The 21,690-nt window shown below is 37.1% G+C and overlaps 1 protein-coding gene across 2 annotated transcripts in view; it reads right to left on the reverse strand.

Moving 5' to 3' along the window:
• Positions 1 to 231: 231 nt before the first annotated feature.
• Positions 232 to 21,690, reverse strand: part of LOC5567814 (sodium-coupled monocarboxylate transporter 1) — a 269,027-nt gene continuing 247,568 nt past the window's right edge. For both annotated transcript variants that reach the window (XM_001657669.2, XM_021839878.1), the window contains exon 12: positions 232 to 1,305. In XM_001657669.2, the coding sequence (XP_001657719.2) occupies positions 828 to 1,305 (478 nt within the window). In that variant the 3' untranslated portion in view covers positions 232 to 827. The remainder of the gene's footprint in view (positions 1,306 to 21,690) is intronic.

Below are 21,690 nucleotides of genomic sequence, written 5' to 3' on the forward strand. Positions count from 1 at the left end.
TAGATCACACGTGAAATCGAACGATATTATAACGCCAGAATAGCTAAGAGTTACAGTAAAAAGATTACTGCCCTAATATCTCTAGGATTTCAAGTCGAAGGTAGGATTTAGATTCAAATTACATAACAGATTCACGCATATCTACAAACCATCATACGCTAAATCGCTGAGAACATGCGATAGAGACGAACGTATGTACAAGGATTTTCTTTCAGCACCAAAGAGCCTCAGTTATGTTTTCTCAGATTTATTGCCATCCATAAAGGCATACACAATCATAACTTCCTAAGCATAATAAACTTACTCTAATTGTATAATAAATATGCGATCGATTCCGAGATGGAACAGAATTTTCTGGGATAACAGATAATCTCAGGACACAATTTCCTACATCAATTAAAAACTCATCAATTCTGTAATAACAAAATGCACTCCTGCTGGTGCCACTCACATGCTCTCCAAGTGGCACCGGGAATCATCTCTTCCTCTACGATTTGTACTTCAAATTACATCCGTTGCTAAATTCATCCTTTTGCCTATCAACTAGTAAGTGTTTTTTGCAGTTAAGAATTCCAGAATAAAATGGAAATAAATAGTGCTGGTTCTAGAACAGTCGGGTATCATCTTAGTTCAGGGATTGATTATCTGTTTCATCTGCTTAAATACTTGAACTGCAAAAGCAAGTAATCGCACCAAACTTCCAATCTCAATCGATCGAAAAAGCCCACAAGATTACACTGGAATGATTCGTCCCACATACCAAATCCCGAAGTAATCCCACCCGAGGGTGGAACGTGCCCGCAGACACAAGCTGCTAAAATCCATAATTAAACCTTTCCACGTTCCACCTCCAGAGCGAGACGACCCGGGCTTACCGGGCCGGAATCGGTGTTGTTGGGGGAGGTGGCGCTGCCTGGAGCTTGATTACGATATCCTTCGATTGCAAATATGTTGCCTTCGTCCTTGGTCTTCTTCCAGCTCTTGCAGGAGACACCGGTTTTCATCATCATCGTCATCGGTGCACCATTCTGGATTCGGATGGAGCCATCTCTGGTAATTGATTTTCTTGCCTTCGTTTCCTTCCCGTTTATGCTGCCGTTCATCGACTTGGCATAGCTGCTTTCGACCCGATCGTTTCCAGGAGTTGGCAGATCGCTGGAGTTTGTAGGAAGTCCGCACAAGGTGAGACCCCCCGTCATCAGGGAAATGATGAAACCGAAGAACACCGTCAGGAAGGCTCCCAGGAACGAGTACCACATGTAGCTGATCCGGTACACCGAAGACCACGGGGAATCATCCGAAGCGCTGGAACGAAAGAATTGTAAGAAGGATACTAGGTGAGTAGGGTAGAAGCACAGGTTTTGGTCAGACTGAGAGAATATAATTTGCAAGCATAAATTATTTCATATCATGACGTGTACTGCAAATTCGTCAGATGATAGCATCCAATCTATACTATGTATGAACAGTAGCCGAACTGATCAGAAAACTTTTTTACGTTTCAACTCACGTTGGTAAATTAAGACCACCACACGTAAAAAAAAGTTTCCGAATCCGTGAACAAAAAGTCATGGTAAATGAAACGTAGTGCTTGTTGCATTCCGCTATTCCATTCCCAAAAGCGTCTTTGTGAATATTAATCACTTATCCAAGAACACTGTTCTCATCTGATCCACTGGCATGCTTATTTAGTAACACCTTCAAAATCAAGACTCTGACGTTATCTAGAACTTACAGTGCTGTTCTGAATAATGGCAGCGCATGTCAATTTTTTATACAAAATGCTCATCTTTGGCATATTCTAGTTTTCTTCCCTTTCAAACAATCGAGATGAAATTTTCTCTACAGAACTACATAATATATTATATCGTCAATATCGTAACCACAAAATTTCAAACTTCTCTAAGCCCCTGCCGTTTTGGTTTCTGATAACGAGATTTCAGTTCATCTACGCTTTTAAATTGAAGAGCGCATACGCAAAGGCAGACGAGGAAAAAAATCAAAAAATTCAAAATTAAGTGTTTTGCTATAAAGATGAATATTTTATTAAAAATTTTAAAAGATGATCTTAGGAATTAATTTTAAATATAAATGCATCCTGATCTTTTTCAGACTTCTGCAAGAGATTTGACCAGACATCACTTGAAACTAGACATCACACAAGTCCGAAATGAATCTTACTAGGAATCTTATAAGAGATAAAATCACATATTTCTTCTGAGACTCCTCTTTTTCCACTATATATATTTCTCTATATAAAATAAAATTCCTATGAAATTTCTACAAATACTTTGCACAGAAAATCTCTCAAGACACCTCCAATAAATCATGTATGAAATCCTGACATTTATTTTTATATTCATTAGAAGTAACACAATTAATTGTTTGGTGTTTAGACAAACCGGACTAGATGATATTTTGGTGTTCTAAAGTTATGTTATGAGCTCTATTATTTTTTACGATGCTACTTATTATGAAACAGACGTATCATCAAATGGATAAGTTCCACTATTACAGCTAATATTTTGATATTTCGAATGCCCGGGGTACATTATCCTGAAACTCTTGAAAACACTTGTTTCATTCTGTCTGAATACCGATCAATCGTTACAGTAATTCTAAAAAAGAACTTATTGGGAAGTTTGAAGGGATATTTTTTTGTAAGAAATTTCTTCATACCCTCTTGAACTTGATCTGAAATACCAAAACAAATTATTTTTTAAGGAAACAATTTAATTTAAAATTTATCAAAAACATCTCGCATAGATTTCTCGAGATGTCGGTGACTTCCCTAGAATATTTTTATTTTCTCAGAATTATTTCAAATATTGATACAGAAATGTTTCTAAAAATACATTTTAAAAGAGCCAGAGGCGCGTCCACGTTCGAAACCATGGGTAGGACAAACGTTGGCAAATATTTTGTGCGCAGTGAAACTAAGAAAAATTTTAATCCTTGACTGGAAATTGAAAGTTACTCATTTGAGGGGCTCAAACGTAAACGGGTGTAAGTTGGTCGGTTTTGAGTTGAAGAAATTCAACTATTTTGAAGTATTCTAACGATATTTCAAAGTTGTTTTTTCTGCGCAACAAATATATGAACTTAATTCTTAGAAGACTTTCCAGCCTGTTTTTTTACTTCCATACAATTTGTAAAGAATGAAACATTTCTGAAAAAAAAACTTCAAAGTAGATTTCTTTCAAAACTAGATTTTTGTCACTGACCAGAAGAAGACCAACAGGGACCAAAAAAAATGAAACCAATAGGAGCCAGCAGATAAAAGTTTGATTTTTCATAGCATCAGAGCAGACATTGATTCAAGATCTAAAGCCTTCTTTAAGTGTTCTTAGTTACATTACAACGAGTGTGTTTTTTTATGATTTTGTCCAGGAATCTCATCAGAAATTTCATTCAATTCATTCAGGAATTTGCCCAAATGTTCAGATATTACCCCGGAAATTTCCAGAAGAGTTCAATTAGTGATTATTTCCCAAGGAATTTCTCCAGGATTTTTTCTAGCGAATTCTCAAAGAATTTTTCAAGGATATTTTAAGAATTCAGTCTAGGTTTTCTAGGTACTTTTTTGGAATATCTCCAAAAAGTATTTTAGGAATCATCTGAATTTCTCCGAAATCTCATGAGAAATTTTTCAAGAAATTCCTAGTTCCTCTTATATAATCCATCGATTTTCCTAGGATATCCTCCAAGATTCCCGGTCAAAACGTTTTCAAAAAATTTTATTCATTTCCTTTAAAATTGTGATTTAAAATTAATATAAGTTTTTGTCTTGGGATTTCCTTAAGATGCCTTCAGCAATTGCTCCACAGATTTCTTCTAAGATTTCTACAGTTGATCCGCTAATAATTTTGTTGAGATTTTCTTAAGTGAGTATTGATTTTTTTCAGGGAATTCTTCCAGTAACGTCTCCAGGGAAATGGCAAGGAAATTTTTCAGACAGATAAATCCGTGAGATATTTTTTAGGAAAATCCTATAGCAACCTCTGATAAAATTTAGGGAATGAATGAATATGGATCTTTGAAATAATTTTTTGAGGAACTTTCACTGGATTAAAAAAAACCCTAAAGCTTTGTGAATTTCCTCCGGAGAAATTTTGTTTCAATCTTTGGATGAGTTCCTAGAGTATCAACTGGAGAAATCGGTTGAAGGATTAGTGAAAAACATATCTGGAGAAAATTCTAGGATAGTTTTGGAAAAATTGAAAGTAATATCTGAGGAAATTACTGGAGATAGTAGCTCTGAAGTTCTCAAGGATTTCCTGGAGCAAATTCTGGAGAAAATCTTCTAAGCATGTTATTTTGAAAAATCGAATCACTAGGAGAATTGGTAGAGAAATCTCAAGAAATTTTTTTTTTTTTCAGAGATCGCTGTAGGAGACCCTGAAAGTGTTCTTAATAAAATCACTATGATATTTCCTGAAGCTTTTCCTCGGGAAATCTGTTACGAAATTCTTGAATAGCCTGTTGACCTTGTTGTAGTATCTGAAAGGTTCTTTGGAACCTGTATAATTTTGCATCAGGATTCAATGCAAGCAGAATGAGGAAAAAATATAAACTTGCATTAAAATAGACACCAAGTCTCTAAAAATTAACCTACTATCAGACCTGCCTTTAGGATCATTCTTTGGATCAACTTTTGTTATCCTTCAAATTGAAAAATATATGAATATTTTCTATATTTATAACCTTTTTTCAAAAAATTTTATTTACCAAATATAATAAAATAGAGCAAACTGCTTGCATATACAGTCAACAAGGCTGTTCTATTTTTCTCATCTGTTTATAGATAGCAAATAGATGAACAGAAAAAAAATCTGTGAATTTGTATAGTAGTCAAATATATCGTAAGAATTTCTTCAACAATTCTGTAAAAAAATCGTCAACATTTTCTCTAAATATTTTTATGAATTATACCACAAATTATAAGTAGGAATTCGATTAATTCATTTTTCAGGAGTTAAATATGAACTAACTCTCAGAAATTTCTACGGCTATTCTGAATCAGCCTAGAAATTGTAGAGAGGGTGCTGTGGAGGTTCTATAGGAATTACTCTGAAAATCGTAAGGAAATGATAGGTTATATCAAGAGTGATCGCACGTTCAGAAATCGCTAGCACCATCACACTCGTGCTGTGTATAACACGATGTGACTGGTATCACTCCATTACATCATCCAACGATTCTCCAATAATCTTCTGATAATTTTCTATGGATGTTCAAGAAATTTCTTTTAACTTACTTCCAGGAATGCTCACGGCAATTTATCCAAAAACATATACAAGGTTGGCCGTAGATATTTTTAAAAAACAATCCATTGATTCATTAAGAAATGCCATAGAGGATTGCTCCATTTGTTTTTCTAACGAAAAGTTTCTTGTATGATTTATTAAAGGTAGCTTCCAAGGATTTTCACTATAGATATTCTCAATCGTTCTTCTCACAAGTCTGAACGTTTGGGGGGCATGTAAAAACTATGTCCCTTTTTACCCGGCATAAGAAAACCATGAAAACCCTTATCGTGCAGAATAAGTACAACGTTCATCGAGTTTTTATGTTTATTGAACAGATAATAAATGGTTCTATTTATTGTTTTAAGCTTTCTGCTGACCTTATTTTTTTGTGTTTGGTTTATTCGTGAGTAGGGCAATCCTTTGACTGTCCTACCCAGGTGTTTTTGTGCGTAGTACATGTCCTACCTGTCCTACCCACTTCCCGCGCCACTGAAAAGAGCTCATATTTTATCAGGACTTCGGGTTTAATTTTTATGATAACAATTTTATATGGGCTTCCTGGCCGTGTGGTAAGTGTCAAGGAATGTGGGTTCAATCATCGCTTCGATCCGGAAAATATTTTATGAGGAATGTATTTCGACTGTGCCACTGCGCATTGCATACTACTCCGTTGTCTAGAGTGGTGTTTCTTTTATTGTTTTTTAATCTTTGAATACCTCTAAGAACACTATTGAGAAATAATCTGCAGAATCTGAAGAAAATTTCTCAGGATACTTCTTGGATTCCATAATTTTCTGTGGGAGATATTGTAAGAAAAACCCTATTATTTGAACGACTTTCTTAAATGATGACTGAAATATTTCTAAAATGTTTTTTGAAGAAACTTCAAGATGGATTTCTATGAAAATTTACTGAAAAAATATTTACGATTTTCTGAAGAAATCCGCAGAGAAGCTCTTATGGCTAACGGGGTTTGTGGTCCAATGGCTACCGTTTCTGCTTCATAAGCAGAAGGTAATGGGTTCAATCCCAGGTCCACTCCATTCCTCGTACTTTGTAGTTGTTTATTTCACTTTCTCTTTATGTCTCTTTTTTTTTTCATTATAGCACGCCTTTTCTTACGCCTGATACATAGGCAGTTTGCTAACCAAACAGCAAGCCTCTCTGCCATAAAAATGATGCCAACCCTACTCCGTCCCGTATGAATTGGTGTAGACGCAGTGGTATGCACGGTCTACTGTGGGAGCTAGTTTAATGCATCATCAATTCCTCCCCCTTCCTCTCATTGGTCTGCGTTCTGACGTGGCAGGCGCCATTATCGCCTAAAAATAGAAGATCACCAGCACTTATTCACTGAAGGTACCTGTTAGTCCCAGGCAGTCATCTGGTTGGTTCCTTATGTAAGTGCAGCTGATCTGGCGATACTAGAGTAGCAACCACGGGCGGCAAATCAAGCTTAAGCTTAAGCAGGCATAAATCCGCACAGAAGCATGAACCTCTGTAAAAATTTTGGTGATCTAGGAGTAATTCTTGATTCTTGGAGTTGCTGCTGGTGTTAGTTTTGAAAGAATTGTAGAGTGTATGCCAGAAAGAATTAATGAAAAAATAAAATATTTAAATAAATTTAAGAATGAATTCTTAGATATATTTAGTTAAAAATGGAACAATTCTGGACAGAATTCAGGGAAATGTGTTGCAGTATTTAAAATAATTACTAATTAGTTTCAAATTTAAGGCGATACGTAAACTTTTCAAACTTTTTTCAAGCATCTCTAAACAATACATGGATGTGTTATTCTACGCGAAAATTAGTCTCCATAATAGCTTCCTTTTGTTCTAATACGCCATCTTGATTGAACCTTGATTTCTCAATTTTTCGACTTTGTCCAGTATTGGGTGCTGTCCGTTACTGGGAGATCTCCCCTTACTCAAAATGACGCTGAAGTAGATTTAACCAAGTTTGACAAAAACTCCCCTGTGATGCAAAAATGAGGCGATTTTGACGTTTTTCTGAGGAGTAAAAGTTTAACTCATCGTTTTAACACCGATCCTCAAACAATCCGAGCGAGCGCGAAAAAAAAATTTTTTTCGGGTGCTCTTTCTCTTTTGTTGGTATGCTCAACTTTATTTGCACTTCAAAAGAACTCTTGAGCGACCCGTCCGAACAAAGCAGGCCTCGCGGAGTTGTGATAGCACTCTTTTTTATTAATATTTCCCCTGTTGTGTTTTGTGCTGCGTCTTCCTCACTCATTTTTTGTTGCCTCTCTGCTTAGTATTTTTTCGCTCCCTCGTAAAGAGGCAAAGGCAGCAAGCTGCTCTAGAATATGTCACCGAATTCAGAGCATTATCAAGCCTGGATTTAACACATAAATTTCCTGAAACACCAAACCAAATTCCGTACGCTTCCTTCCTTTCACTGGAAAAGTCTTCCAGCTCCTCCCTTCCTTGACTGTCTCATCCACTTGTCTTTTTCAATCCTACTCACGGGCCCGTATCTTCGTTGGCATGCATTCCTCGTTCGCTCGTCAACTTCTGCACCATGCAGTAGCGTATTGGTCATGCAAAATTCATCACACAGACATTTTAGCGATGACGACGGTTTCGGCTTGAGACAATCCTCCACCTTGGCACTTTTGTCGCTCACCGACTCGATCCAGCTCTTCGACGGCTTCTTCGAAACTTTTTGACGAGATATCACTGGCTGCTTCATCACCCTGCGTCGACCGTCACTTCTCCGCTAGCCTGCGATGAGCTTGATGGATCAACCAAAACTGTCTGCCTAACGGATCGATGTCTGCGTCACATTTCAAACGTGTAGTGTTTGTATGAACCACAGACCATTGTGTGGCCGAAGTGTCGTTTTCTCTTTCATCTGCTCAACTGAAATCCCAAGTCTTCCGTGTAGATAAAGCGTTACACTGCTGCTCCAAAACCATTCGTCATTCGTTGTCGTTTGTCTAATCGGCTCGTACGAGATGATAACGTTCTCTACTCTCACGATTTGTGGTAGATTAAAGTTTGAGTTGTTTCTAGGTGTTGCCGCATCTCTGCGTGGGAAAAGCTGACGTGTTACAAGGGAATATCAAAGGCGTAAGGTGCAGGGCATGTTCAATAGTGTGGGATAAAATTTAGATTCTCGCTCCAGTCCACTTTTCGGATTGCATTTAGCTCCCATAACAACTGTGCAAAATTTCAGCTTGATGGGTGAAACTATGTTTACGCGCCAGCCGTTCAAATTTTGTATGGGATTTTCTATGGGAAAACTTAATTTTGCAAAGAAAAATCGCCAGAGGTCGCCTATTGACCTCTATAAAAATTCTGAACACAGTCCTCAATAGGTATTTCTATGATAAAGAATATTGCCGAAGACCGCGAAACAATCCGACACGTGAAAAAAGTTATTCAATGAATCCAGTGAATCTGGATTTGGATAAATATTATACCGAAATTTTTAGTCCTGGGCTAGATAAAGGCAAAGAAGACACCGACAGGTTAAGGCTTCCAGTGGACGCTTATGTCCTTTGAAGGAAGCATCACACTAGACAACGGATTACATGCAGTGCCGTAGCGTGCGGATGGCCAGGTTGGCATCCGCCAAGGGCGCAAGCGATCAGGGGGGCGCCAAAATACGTGGTCAATGTTTTAGAAATACATATAAAATAAGGGCATCTTCAAATTCAATGTTTGAAAACATAAACATTTTAAGTTCTGAAAGAAATTTCGAATTATAACAATCGATTATAACAAAATATATTGTAAGCATCCTACAAGATGTTGAAGGATGCTTTAATTGAAAAGAATTTTCAGATAAATCATTTCAAATTTATTAAAGATTTTTGTGGGCTTCGTGGCCTTGCGGTTAGCGGCGTCAGTCGTCTAGGCGTATTGTGCCACGGGGTGTGGGTTCGATTACCGCTCCAGTCGGAGAAAACTTTTCGTCAAACGAAAAATTGATCGCTGGGCTACTGGGTGTTTCGTGTTGTCCGTTGCCTACTGTTAGTGATCGTTCAGTCTGTGCAGCCTATGTGCTGAAGACGGTGTAAATTGTCTTTTTTTTTTAATAGTTCTTCATGACAATTATTTGTAAATCAGTTTACGCATTGTGCCTGTGTCAAAAAATAGTGTGTAGAATACGGGCAAATCGAAGCTAATACAGCGGACGTCACAGAAATCTTGCCTTGAATTTCATACAATCCTCAAGACGCAATTCACATTGACAGTCATGTCAAATAATCCATAACCCTGATAAAAAATAATAAATTTAAACAGGATGCTTAAGTATTGCTATACGGTGTTCTCATGGAACTTGTACAAAATTCTCATAGAGTCTTATTCAAAATTTAGATGAAATACTGAGCACAATTATAAATGAATCGTAAATAAAATTCGCAGAGAATTGTTTACCATTGAAAGAACCTAAAGTTGGTTATTATTCGTAACAATTATCATTTCTCCAAACAAATGCTTCAAACTGACTGATAACAGCTCGAATTTATAAAAATATTTTAATAAGAATTTTCTAGGAATCAGAGCAAATTCTCTAATATTTTAAAAAGGTTTAACTGATTAGCTTCAAAACTTCAATTTCATGCTTCATTTTTTAATAAAATATTTAGATGATAATTTTGTGATATTTCATAAAATATAAAACATCATCTATTTTTTACACAAATTCTTTGAACAACTTTCATCATCAAAAATCAAAATCTTGGAATTAATTTAGAATTAATTTATTTATTGTTCATTCTTCAAGAAGTTGAAACTCATTGACAATTTTCTGGTTGTTTTTTTTTTCATGTTAACACAATGTCAATAATAAACTACATTAAGAGATTTATTGAACATTTAAATTGGAATATTGACCATATGTATTATTCTTATGCAAAATAAATGGTTTGGCTATGTCTACAATAATTTATTTAAGAAAAAGAGTTTTACCAAGATTTTAACGATGATAAAAATACAATAGTTGTTACGAATTCACCTCTGACCATATAAACGGTAATTTTATTAGCTATTTATTAAAGGTTAAGATGTTTTAAAGCTATACTTCAAAACTTTAGCGTTTCGAAACTTGATCGATTGGTCATCACTAGCTTAAACGGTTGTCTGGTTCTCTAGAATATCTAATTCTTAGTTAATGCTTAAGCTTTATCATTAAGCCTCCATAGACATTCAAAATTTTTTGTTTTTTTGAAATTTTTAACACTAGCTTGTACAATGTTTTGCTGAGATGAACATGCCTTTGACAGAGAATCCGTTAAAAAAGAGATAAAGGAAAACATTATAAACTTTGCTTTGAATAAGGGGCGCTCAAATGGTTGTTCGCCAAGGGCGCCATGAGACCACGCTACGGCTCTGATTACATGCAACGCCCAGTGGCACAGTCGGAAAACGTTTCTGACGAAAATTTTCCGGATTGAAGCGGGAATCGAACCCACACTCCTTGGAACGATGCGGCCAAATGCTTGGTGACACTAACCGCACGGTCACGAAGCCCACTAAATCTCGGAACCAACGGCTTTACTTCCCTTCCAAAGGAAGTCGTCACGGTTAATCTGACGTCAAAAATGGCTTTCTCGGTGATGGAATTTGATCCCAGGCGTATGTTCTTACACCAACTCTACGTCCGTCCCGACTTTTGGGTAAGATTTGTGAATGAACTTTGATTTGACAGCACATTTTTTTTGCGATGAGCAGCTGCTGATAGTCTTGAAGAAATTTTCACAGGACTGAAGATCCTTTCAAGAATATTTGAAGGAAACTCTTCAAATTTTTTTGCTAAAGGCTCTGGAAAATTTATTGGAAGAGTCCCAGGAAAAAGTTTGGAATAAACGCATGGGAATTTCTTGCTATCATCACTTGAAGTATTATTGAAAAAGTTTTGAATTCAATCCCATAAGTAGAGTAGAATCTTTAGAGGAATCCATGGCTACGTTGCAGGAGAAACTTAAAAAAATCCCAGAGAAAAGCAAAGAAATAAATCAATAAGAATTGTAGTAAGTTCCCTAAGGAAATGTGTAGTTATATCCCTTGAAAAATCCAGGAGAAATAACTTGACAACTCTCGGATGTGGTTGTTTAACGAATCTGTGTTTAAATTTCAGAAATAATTCCAGGTCAGATTTCTTAAGGTCTTTTTTTAAAAAATCCTTGAAGGAAGCATTCATTCAAGCATTCTTGGAAGGAAGAATTTGGGGTAATATATGTACGATTTTGATGAAATGTTTGCATCTATAGTTATTTTGACATTTGACAGTGCAGGTAATATTTTCCATATGCATTTAGAAGGTTTAAGTATTTCTGAAGAAATAGCTGCGAAAATCCTGTTAACAAATTCAAATGAGCCATATTAAGAATTTCGTTTAAAATTCAAAGTAAAAAATAAAAAAATACTTGACATTTTTTTCGAAATAAAATCCTGAAGAAATTCTTGGAGGAATCCTCAAAAGTATCTTTATGGGAAATCAAGAGGAAATCACTCAAGACATCCATTGAAATTGTACAAAAATTTGTGTGGATTAGAAAGATTCTCGAAGGAATTCGTAAGAAATACTAGAGAAATTCATACCGAAGTTTTTGAAGATATCCCTTAACGAATTTCTACATGAACCCCTATAAGAAGTTTCAAAGTAATGCCTTAATGAATGAAAGTGTTGTGCTGAACACAACATTTTCCATGCTTTTTTACTGCGTGAAACGATATATATTGCACTATAGCTACAGTTTGAGCTATGGCCAAAACCAGTAGCTCTACCCTGTTGGTGAAATGGTACAGAGGGAGGTGCAAATTAGTGAGAATATTCCCATGGCTTTGGAGCAGTGAAAAGGCACACCGCGTAAGGCAAACACTCCGGATGATGATTTCATGCATCATCTGGCTGCCAATGAGCTTAATTGAGTGTGATTTTGATGGGAATTGCATTTGTCATTCGGTATTGCTGTCTGGTTCCACATCGGGCTATGATCAAACGGCAATGTGGGCGAGATAAAACGAAAATCCATCAGAAACAGTTCAATAATGGTTCAATGGGCGTCATTTAGCTCCTGCCCATTTTCTTGTTCTAGGAATGTAATGAATGCACTGCAAAGGTCAAATTGATTATTTGGTGAGATGGAGAGAGGACTTCAGGGCCCCATAAACTGTGGTGGGAGGATGATACACTGAAATTTGCTCATGGTCGCGTTTCAAATTTTCCCATAAAGAGAAGTCATAATCAACCATTCGAACCCAAACTAATTCAGATACCTTTTAGACTCAACTCTGAATTTTCTTTAAAAAACAATCAATGATAAAATAACAGCTATTAACCCCTCTAACGGCAGCTTCATTTTTTAACGCAAAAGAAATCATTTCACGATAACTTTTTTGTTTCTTGGTATTTTTGCACGAGTTTTTCACAAGTTCTCAAAAAACTCTTCTAGTATAAGAATCCATGTCGATATTAATCATTGGTGATCTGGTTTTGAAGATATTCCAATGTTTTTTGGGGGACCGACATTCTTCATACAAAATGTCTTTGGCGGCCATTTTGTTTTTGGTCTATTTATCAAAAAATAAATAAATTTTGGCTATACATTTCCAGGTAATAAGGAGCTACTCTGAAAAAATCATGCAAATCGGTTCAGTATTCTAGGAGCAATCTGAAAATTACGATATGAGGATTTTTGAAGTTTTCAAGATCTTTAATTGGCCAGCGTGGTACCAGCATCATAAATGATCATTATTCAAAGACGATTCCACCAAATTGCTTCATTTTTTCACAACATACTCTCATTAATGTATTGTTCCAAGGAGTGAGTATCCGAATGCGATAAAAATTCTGCAGCCTAAGATATTCACGTGGGTTATGGCTACGCGTCGGTCCCCCAAGGAATTTTGGAATATCTCCGGTTCACGATTACCAATAATCAATATCAACACATATTCTAAAACTAGAAGAGTTTTTTGAGAGCTTGTGAAAAACTCGTGCAAAAATACCAAGAAACAAAAAAGTTATCGCGATTTGAATATTTTGTTGACTGTAAAAAATGAAGCTGCCGGTAGAGGGGTTAACGAAAGGCTGAGCTTAAATGCGGCTCGGCTAGATCGTAAAATAACATCTGCGGGGTTTTGACCCTCGTTTAACTTTGAGAACCATGAATAGGCGTGGTAATTGGGGCGAATTAAAATTCAGAAGATCAATCTCCCAAATCTTGAACTATCATTTTCATGAAAATAGTATTCTTTGAAATTTTTAGAATTCAGGTGACTCGAATACAATGTAGATTTGTATTAAAACTACTATAGAGTAATTATGAAAAAATCTCAAACCCGTTAGAACTGCAATAAAAATACAAACTCATAATCTCATTTTGAAAAATCATTCTTCAATCCATGATAAAGAATGTTACGAAGTGGACCACTCTCAGCAAGTAGGAACCAGTAGGGACTTAAAACCAAGAAAAAATGTCAGTACTTTACTTTTGTAATAGCCTCAAAATTGGAAAATTCGTATTAAATAAAGATTTGCCATGGAAAATTGACAAAACATGTCTTAATGACGAAGTAATGGTCTGCAGTATGTATTTAAACGCTACTTCTCAATACTTAATAAACCACACAAACCAACAATATGCATAGATGGAAGTTTCCAGAGAAAATCACGCAGAGAGCTTTACAAGCCCTAATTAATGTGAACCAACAGAAAGCCTACAGAATCTTCTACCTTACCTGTAATCACAGGCAGTAAATTCGAATGTCGAGGGAACAAAAGGCGAATTCTCCAATTTCCCATTCAACTAACTTGAAAATTCAGGGAAATTTACAGCCACCAATTAAACCGCTGCGGGCACTATCGCCACTACTAGCCGGTCCATGTTCAAATTTAAAACCGCCATAAGCCATGAATGGTGCCGGTTCTATTCGCGTAGTTATAGTTGCGCCAGGCCCAGCAACACTCGTGTTTTAATTTTCCGTTTTACAAGACAGCCATCGTTACGCTGTTGGCTGGTGGTGGATCGTAAAACGAGTAAATTTTACCAATTCTTTCGCCTGAATAGGTCGGAAAAGCCGGCTTACAATGAAACGCTGCAGATTGCAGAGAATTCGGCGCACTTTTCGACAGGCTTGGTCGACAATTTTATGTGACGCGATTTCACGTCACTTCACCTGGGCTAGAATCTGGGCTCGTTATGTTGAAATTGTGCAGCGGGTGGATCAACTCACGGAAAGCCAATCCTCGGGCTGTATCGATAATGGTGTCAATAAAACGATGGGCACATCGCGCCCAAAACCGATCGAAACTGTTGCTTGGTGGGGCCATTGCCATCATCGTACACCTGCTAGACGACGGCCCTACGAACGAACGGCCCTCCGGCTGTAAACCTGTCGATGATGTTCCATGTTTATTGGAATTACTGATGGGAATAAATTTGATTATTCATTTTACAACCATCATAAAAATGCGTTTCCCCGTGTTTTCCACCAAGGGCACACATTTACTTGTGGCAAGGTTCACGGGACACGGTGTGTCTGAACAGTAGAAACATTAACCTAAGAATGCTGATGTCGCTGCTGTTCGTGTGACCAACATCTAGTTTGCTGCGATGTGACAGCGTGAACACCGGGCCTCAAAGTGTCAAAGGCCAAAACAAATCATCCTCTTTTGCGTGGGATCAAGTAATTAATGGAAAAAAAACAATTAAAGGTAATAATTAGTTAATTAAGTTTTGTGACAACAGCTCCACTAGCGTTCTACTACTAATATTTCTATTGTCTGAACCAAGCATTGCAACAATCGCGCTCATAGACCAATCCAATTGCTTGCATAGTAGTGCAATGTTGACAAAATTTTCTTTGTTTGTTGTGAGAACTGTCACAACATTGCTTTTGTTTGCTGTGAGAAAGCAAACATAAACAGAATTGCTGCCAAGCATTCACTCCCTTGTTGGACTAACGTTGACCGAAAGCTCAAAAACGTCAAACGAACATCGATACGTTTTCATTCTGAGGAAATCGACTTGTGTAAGATTGATCTGCGTTAGTATTCGTGGCAGTTTGCTTGGAGACCTCAATTTGATTTTGAAGCAAGATCAAAGCAAGCGAAGAAAAACATCCCATCTGTATCGGTCCATGACCTGTTATTGCCCGCAGTTGCGAGACTTTAGCTAGTTACGTAGTCCATACAAGGCTTTACAGTGGGATTCCGTTTTTGGCATGCTCCGTTTTTGGCATGCTCCGATTTTGGCACCCCCCGATTTTGGCAACAAAATGGATCCGTTTTTGGCAACACTTTTCAATACCATTAAAATTTGTATTTTTTTGTAAATATTATCGTGTCTGTTGCTTTAGTCATTTGAATAGCATGTCAACTCTACACCAATTACATTCCAGAGCTCCATTTTCGTCGATATTTTCCCAAATCTAACCAACTACTAAGGACTCGGGTACGCGCTTATTTACTTCAGAATGGTCATTGGTCGTACATTGACAACGTTTCATGAGACCAATCTCCACCAGTATATTTTTTCTTAGGCATTCATATCGAGTGACCAGCCCACTTGAGTCTGCCAGTAGGTGATATATTAAAAAACACTTTTCTTCAGATTTGGAACAGCTTGTTCGAACAAAGCACCAGCACCGACATAAGAGCAACAAAAAATCTATGACTCACACAGAGTTACAATTATAAATCTTGTCTCATCTTCTTGGCTCACTGTCTTTATTATTATGCATTTACCTACATTGCGCATGTAAAAACACACCGCAATAATAGATACAAATACAGTGGGATTCCGTTTTTGGCATGCTCCATTTTTGGCACCCCTCGATTTTGGCAACATTTTTGAAAACCATTTGAGTTTTGAAATTTTTGTAAATGTTATTGTGTCTGTTGCTTTGATCATTTGAATTGCGAATCAACTACAAACCGACTGCATTGCAGAGCTCCGTTTTCGTCGATTTCCCCCCAAATCCTTGCCCAAATCCCACCAGCTACTAACGACTCTCGTACGCGCCTATTAACATCGGGATGGTCATTGTTCATGCATTCGCATGAGGCAGTTTCATGAGGCAATTAATTTTTTTTTTTTTTTTTTTTTTTGTTTAGAGAGACTTTACCCAGAAGGGGCATTCGTCTCTATATAGAGGCAATTAATCTCCACCAGTATCTCAATTAGAAAACAACCTCTTTTCTTGAGCATTCATGCTGAATGACCAGCCCACTTAAGTCTGCCAGTGGGGAAACACTGAATGAAACCACTTTCCTTTAGATTTGTTAGTTAAAACACCGCAGTAAAAGAAACAAATAAAGCAAAATAATTTTTCGGCAATTTCATAAAGTAAATTGTATTATTTTAGTGTCAAAATATAATCCATGAAAAGTGTGCATATTTTACTATATCGTATTTTATTTTTTAAGAATTCTACTGTTCCGTTTGATACCGCCACCATGAAAAAAAATGCGGAGCAGTCCAAACTACACTTCTATTCTCAAAAATATAATTGAAGCGTGCAATAAATACGATAGAGAGTGTCCAAAATTTCTAGACTGTGGTATAAGTGTGTATAATATGTTTTCTACGTTCCATATTCATTGGAGATTCTGTAAGACGCTAGATTTGTCAAGAGACGATTGAACATTCTTACAAAAAAAAATAATCAAGGATACGGGTCTGATAAAATAATTATTAGGTTTAAGGAGCTTTCAATTTTCAACGGATTCTTGAGAATGTCTGCATATTATTGTGGGAATGTATAATTAGATATTGAGGTTTATGTACAAAATATGGTGATTCCACAGACAAACAGACTTAACGGCTAGAACAATTAACAATTTAAAACTTAGTCACGTGAACATTTACGCCCAATGCTAAAAATACTTCAACCGTGAACTAGGTGGCAGTAGTGAGCAAATGTCAACTCTAACAAAAGTGATGTGAGCGCCACGAGTGGCCCATCGGCCAACTACCATATATTAGAATTGGGCGATATTCTGATGTGCGATGAAAATAATTAGAGTGTTGCATCTGTTTGTCTGTGGTGATTCTTAATAAACTCTTAGCAATATCGCAGCAAAATCCTAAGATTTCAATACCTAGCGAAATCCTAAGCGAGATACTAAGAATTGAAATAGCAAGATGCTTCCAGAGCCCTTGCGTGTTCCTACAGATTCCTTATCAGGCTCTTGAAGTTTCATAGCAGAATCCTGCAAATTTTCGTTGATTTCATAAAGTATGTTACCAAGCTCAAGTAAAACTCTTTTCAAACAAAACTAATAAGATGCTTGTTCGTGTATTATACAAAATTATGAGCCGAATTTATGGATTATGAGATGTAGTTGTTTATGTTTGCCCTTTTGACTACAGTCAATAATTCGTAATGAGATGCTTTGCTTCAGAAACAAAAATTAAAGGATCACTGCTAAACTTACCAAATTTTGTCAAATTTTACGCTAGAGCCTAAAAGTCAAACTGATTTTTAATGTGCTTCAAATTAAAGAAATCATGCAGTTTTATAACACCCAGCGCCTTTGTTTTGTAAACATGTCTTGATCACTGTTTTTTTTTGTATTCATGCACTGTTCTAAGGAAATGTCAGCTTCTTAAGTAAAGGACACTTAAGCGATTATTAATTTCACATGACCCACAAATACAAATAGTGTACATAAGGCTTGTAAAAAAGCATTTAAGAACTTTAAGCGTTAAAAAGAATGTAGAACGTTTGTCGCAATAACCATTACGGAGCAATATATTCATAGCATAATCCAACCCTACGAAAATCTGCTTCGAAATGTAATGTTCCAAAGTTTTGATGCCATATGGTTCCATAAGGATAATGTAATAATACTCTAATGATGTTTTCAAAACCAATAATAAAATGAAAAAAATGGGTTCCGATTTTGGCACGGTTCCGTTTTTGGCAACTGAAATTTTCAACTTTGTTGCCAAAAACGGAATCCCACTGTATTTGCAGCAGGGATTGAATCCTGAGAAAATTGAGAGAATCGCTCACGTATCGCTCACGTATCGCTCTCTGTAACTGTCATAACATGCTGCACATTATGAGAGACTGTTTATCGTATACTGCTACAACTTTGATCAGATTGGGGGGATAGTAGTGTATGATAAAACCCCTCTAAACATGCTCCAAGCCTGGGGGACACTATTGCTATTGGAAGTTCGTGGATTGTTTATCGTGTCAGTAAAGAAAAATACCCATCACCATCGGTAAACAAGCGAGTAAAATGGGTTTAGGGGGATTAGGGGCATAATGAACATACGGGGCGAAATGGACACCCTCTCAATATCTGATAATACACATATTTCATCAAAATTAAATTCACTGCATGAAATCTGTAATGCATTTGAAATGCTTGACGGTAAAAAAAAATATTTTTTGCTTCAATTGTTCTTAAAAATTTGACTTCAAAATTTTCTCAGTTTCAAATTGGCATATAAGCAAGACCGTGGAAGAATCTAATTTTTGAGCAAAGTAACGAACCCAGAAAGGTTCTTTTTAGCTATTATGATTGAGGGAGAGTCCTTTTGCTTATCGGAATGACTGACAGTCATTAAATATGTTGGAATACCTAAATTTCATACAGGTGTTCATTTCGCCCCGATACCTTTTTACCAGCCTTGTTTTCGACCCAATTTTCTATCTCGCTTTTCTGACATATGATATGATTTTTATCACTATGAACGAATGTGACACGTCGTACTAACATTAAACTTGAAAACTAGCCGGGGGTAAATTAAAAACATTGCCATTTAAGGGTCTTAAAACGAACATTTGCTTAACGTGTTCATTATGCCCCTAATTCCCCTAATCATCGCTCTCTCTTTGGGGCTCTCGCTCGTTGCTTCCATTTAACAGACTTGTTACACCTAGCGATACAATGACGATCGTGGACCGCAACAGATGAGATGTTTTTCTTTGCTTGCTTTGATCGTGATTCATACTCAAATGAGAGCGAATTCTGCAAAGCCTGATTTGCAGCCGCAATTTGTCTTTTCACTTCGCGGGAAACATCATTGTCACATGCCACAAGTATTCAAAAGTAAATAAACTCTTCAACAGCTTCAAAAATACCTCGGCACCAACACCAACAGGCCTATCTCTACCTGCAACCATATGGCATAATGGCATCCTTCACTGACCTGCGATAGATTCCGTTCGATATCGTGCGCGAAGCCAAGGGAGCATATGCGACCGTGGAATGATAGTACCGTTTTTCTGCACACCAGATCTCCTAATAGCACCCACGCGTGCAATGTAGAACATCAAGCTCAAAAGTGTTCAGTGCGCATCGTACCTTCGTGCTGTGCGTACACGAATTCTCTCTGCTCTTGGAAGTTTTCTTAAAAACTACCTACAGCAATAAAACAGTACTTTTCAGTGCTACACAAACAGTACTTTTCAGTGCTAAAATTAAAAACGGTACTTTTCAGTGCTACTTAAACAGTACTTTTCAGTACTATTTTTTCTACTATTGATCCCTTTACGATCCTTGTTTGGACCCGTGCCTTCGATTTTTCGTTGGACCCGTTGGCGAAAGCTAGCGGTGGTAATCCTTCTTGGACACCGTCTAGGGAAAAAACCTCTCGAAGGTCACGTCTTTCTCGTTTATTAACTAAACATGGTATCAACAACTAACAAAAGGAAGGGTGAATCTCTGAATTCACTACTTCCTTCCAAAAAAGTGGGTTTTAAAACTGTCACTACACGTGGCAAGAATGGAAGAAAGGACGCTTCCCCGGAATGCGAAGTTTCTTCCAAGGGTGAAATGAATAATTGTATTGAAATGAGCAATCAGTTCGATGCTCTAGATAAATTTTCCGAACACCAAATCGAAGCAGCCTCTAGCCCAGGCTCTTTGATTCAAGTGAGGAAGCAAAGAGTGCCGCCTATCGTGGTCAGTTGTTCCGAATTTGGGGGATTTAGGCAGGAGATCTTGAACTCCATTAGGGGAATCAAGGTTTCCTTCCAAATCGCAAAGAAAGGAGACTGTCGCGTTTTGCCGGAAACTCTTAAAGATCGCGAACTTCTTCTCAGATATCTTGAAGAGAAGAAGCACAAATTTTTTACTTATGACGACAAAACTGAACGTTTGTTCAAAGTCGTCTTGAAAGGTCTCTCAAGTGACTATAAGTCACCTGAAGAGATCAAAAATGGAATAAATGATTTACTTGGATTTTCCCCAGTCCAAGTAATCATTATGAAAAAGAGAACCCAATCTGGCATTGTTCGGAAAGGGCTTTCTCAAGAATATTATTTAGTTCACTTTAACAAAAAAGAACTAAATAATATTAAAGCTTTAGAAAAAGCTAAACTTATGTTCGATGTCCGTGTGACGTGGGAACATTTCCAGAAACCTGGAGGAAATTACCAGAACCCCACTCAGTGCCGTCGGTGCCAAAAGTGGGGTCATGGTACAAAAAATTGTCGCATGGATGCTAAATGCATGATTTGCGGAGGTTCTTCTCACGCTAAGGACGACTGTCCTGTGAAAGAAGATACCAGAAAATTTCAATGTGCCAATTGCAAGGGCCCTCACAAAGCTAACTTTTGGGAATGCATTTCACGCAAAAGAGTCGTTGAGGCTCGTGCCAAGCAGATGCAGGATAATATCCGTTACGATAACGGTCGTTTCCGGAATTTGCCTGGTAGAGTATCGAACAGTGCTCATTTTTCAGTTAACGATCGCTTGATTAGGAATCATACCCACCAGGAAGATCATAATCATGCTCATTCACAAACAAATTTTAATCAGTCGGGTAGCCGTTCGAATCTTTCAATTTCGAATGTATCTACCCACGGTAAATCCTTTGCCGATATCGTAGCAGGTAATTTGAACTCTTCCCCTGTTCGTTCCATGAGTACCCATTCTACTTGTTTCAAATCAAATGGAAAAAACCCTACAGCCACAGGTAACTCCCACCCCGCTTCTTCGTCTACCGAAAATTCCAATGGGAAATCATCAGATGATATGTCTGCCTCTGATTTTAATTTTCTAACTGAACAATTGAATCTAATGATTGATGCAATGTTCAAAGCCACCACTATGACTGAAGCAGTCCAAGTAGGTGTAAAATTTACAAATAAAATTGTTATTGGATTACGTTTTTCTAATGGATCCAAATAATAATTTAAATATTTTAAATTGGAATGCTCGTTCTGTGAATGGTAAAGAGGACGAGCTGTTTAATTTTCTTACAGCTAATAACGTGCATATAGCAGTTATTACCGAAACGTATTTAAAACCTGGATCTAAACTCAAAAGAGATCCTAACTTTTTTGTTTATCGTAATGATCGTCTTGATGGGGCATGTGGGGGAGTTGCAATCATCATTCATAGGCGTATAAAACATCAACTGTTTTCGTCATTTGAAACTAAAGTTTTTGAAACTTTAGGTGTTTCTGTTGAAACACAGTTTGGTAAATATACTTTCATAGCTGC

This window comes from Aedes aegypti, chromosome 2, assembly GCF_002204515.2.
Source record: "Aedes aegypti strain LVP_AGWG chromosome 2, AaegL5.0 Primary Assembly, whole genome shotgun sequence".
NCBI lineage: Eukaryota > Metazoa > Arthropoda > Insecta > Diptera > Culicidae > Aedes > Aedes aegypti.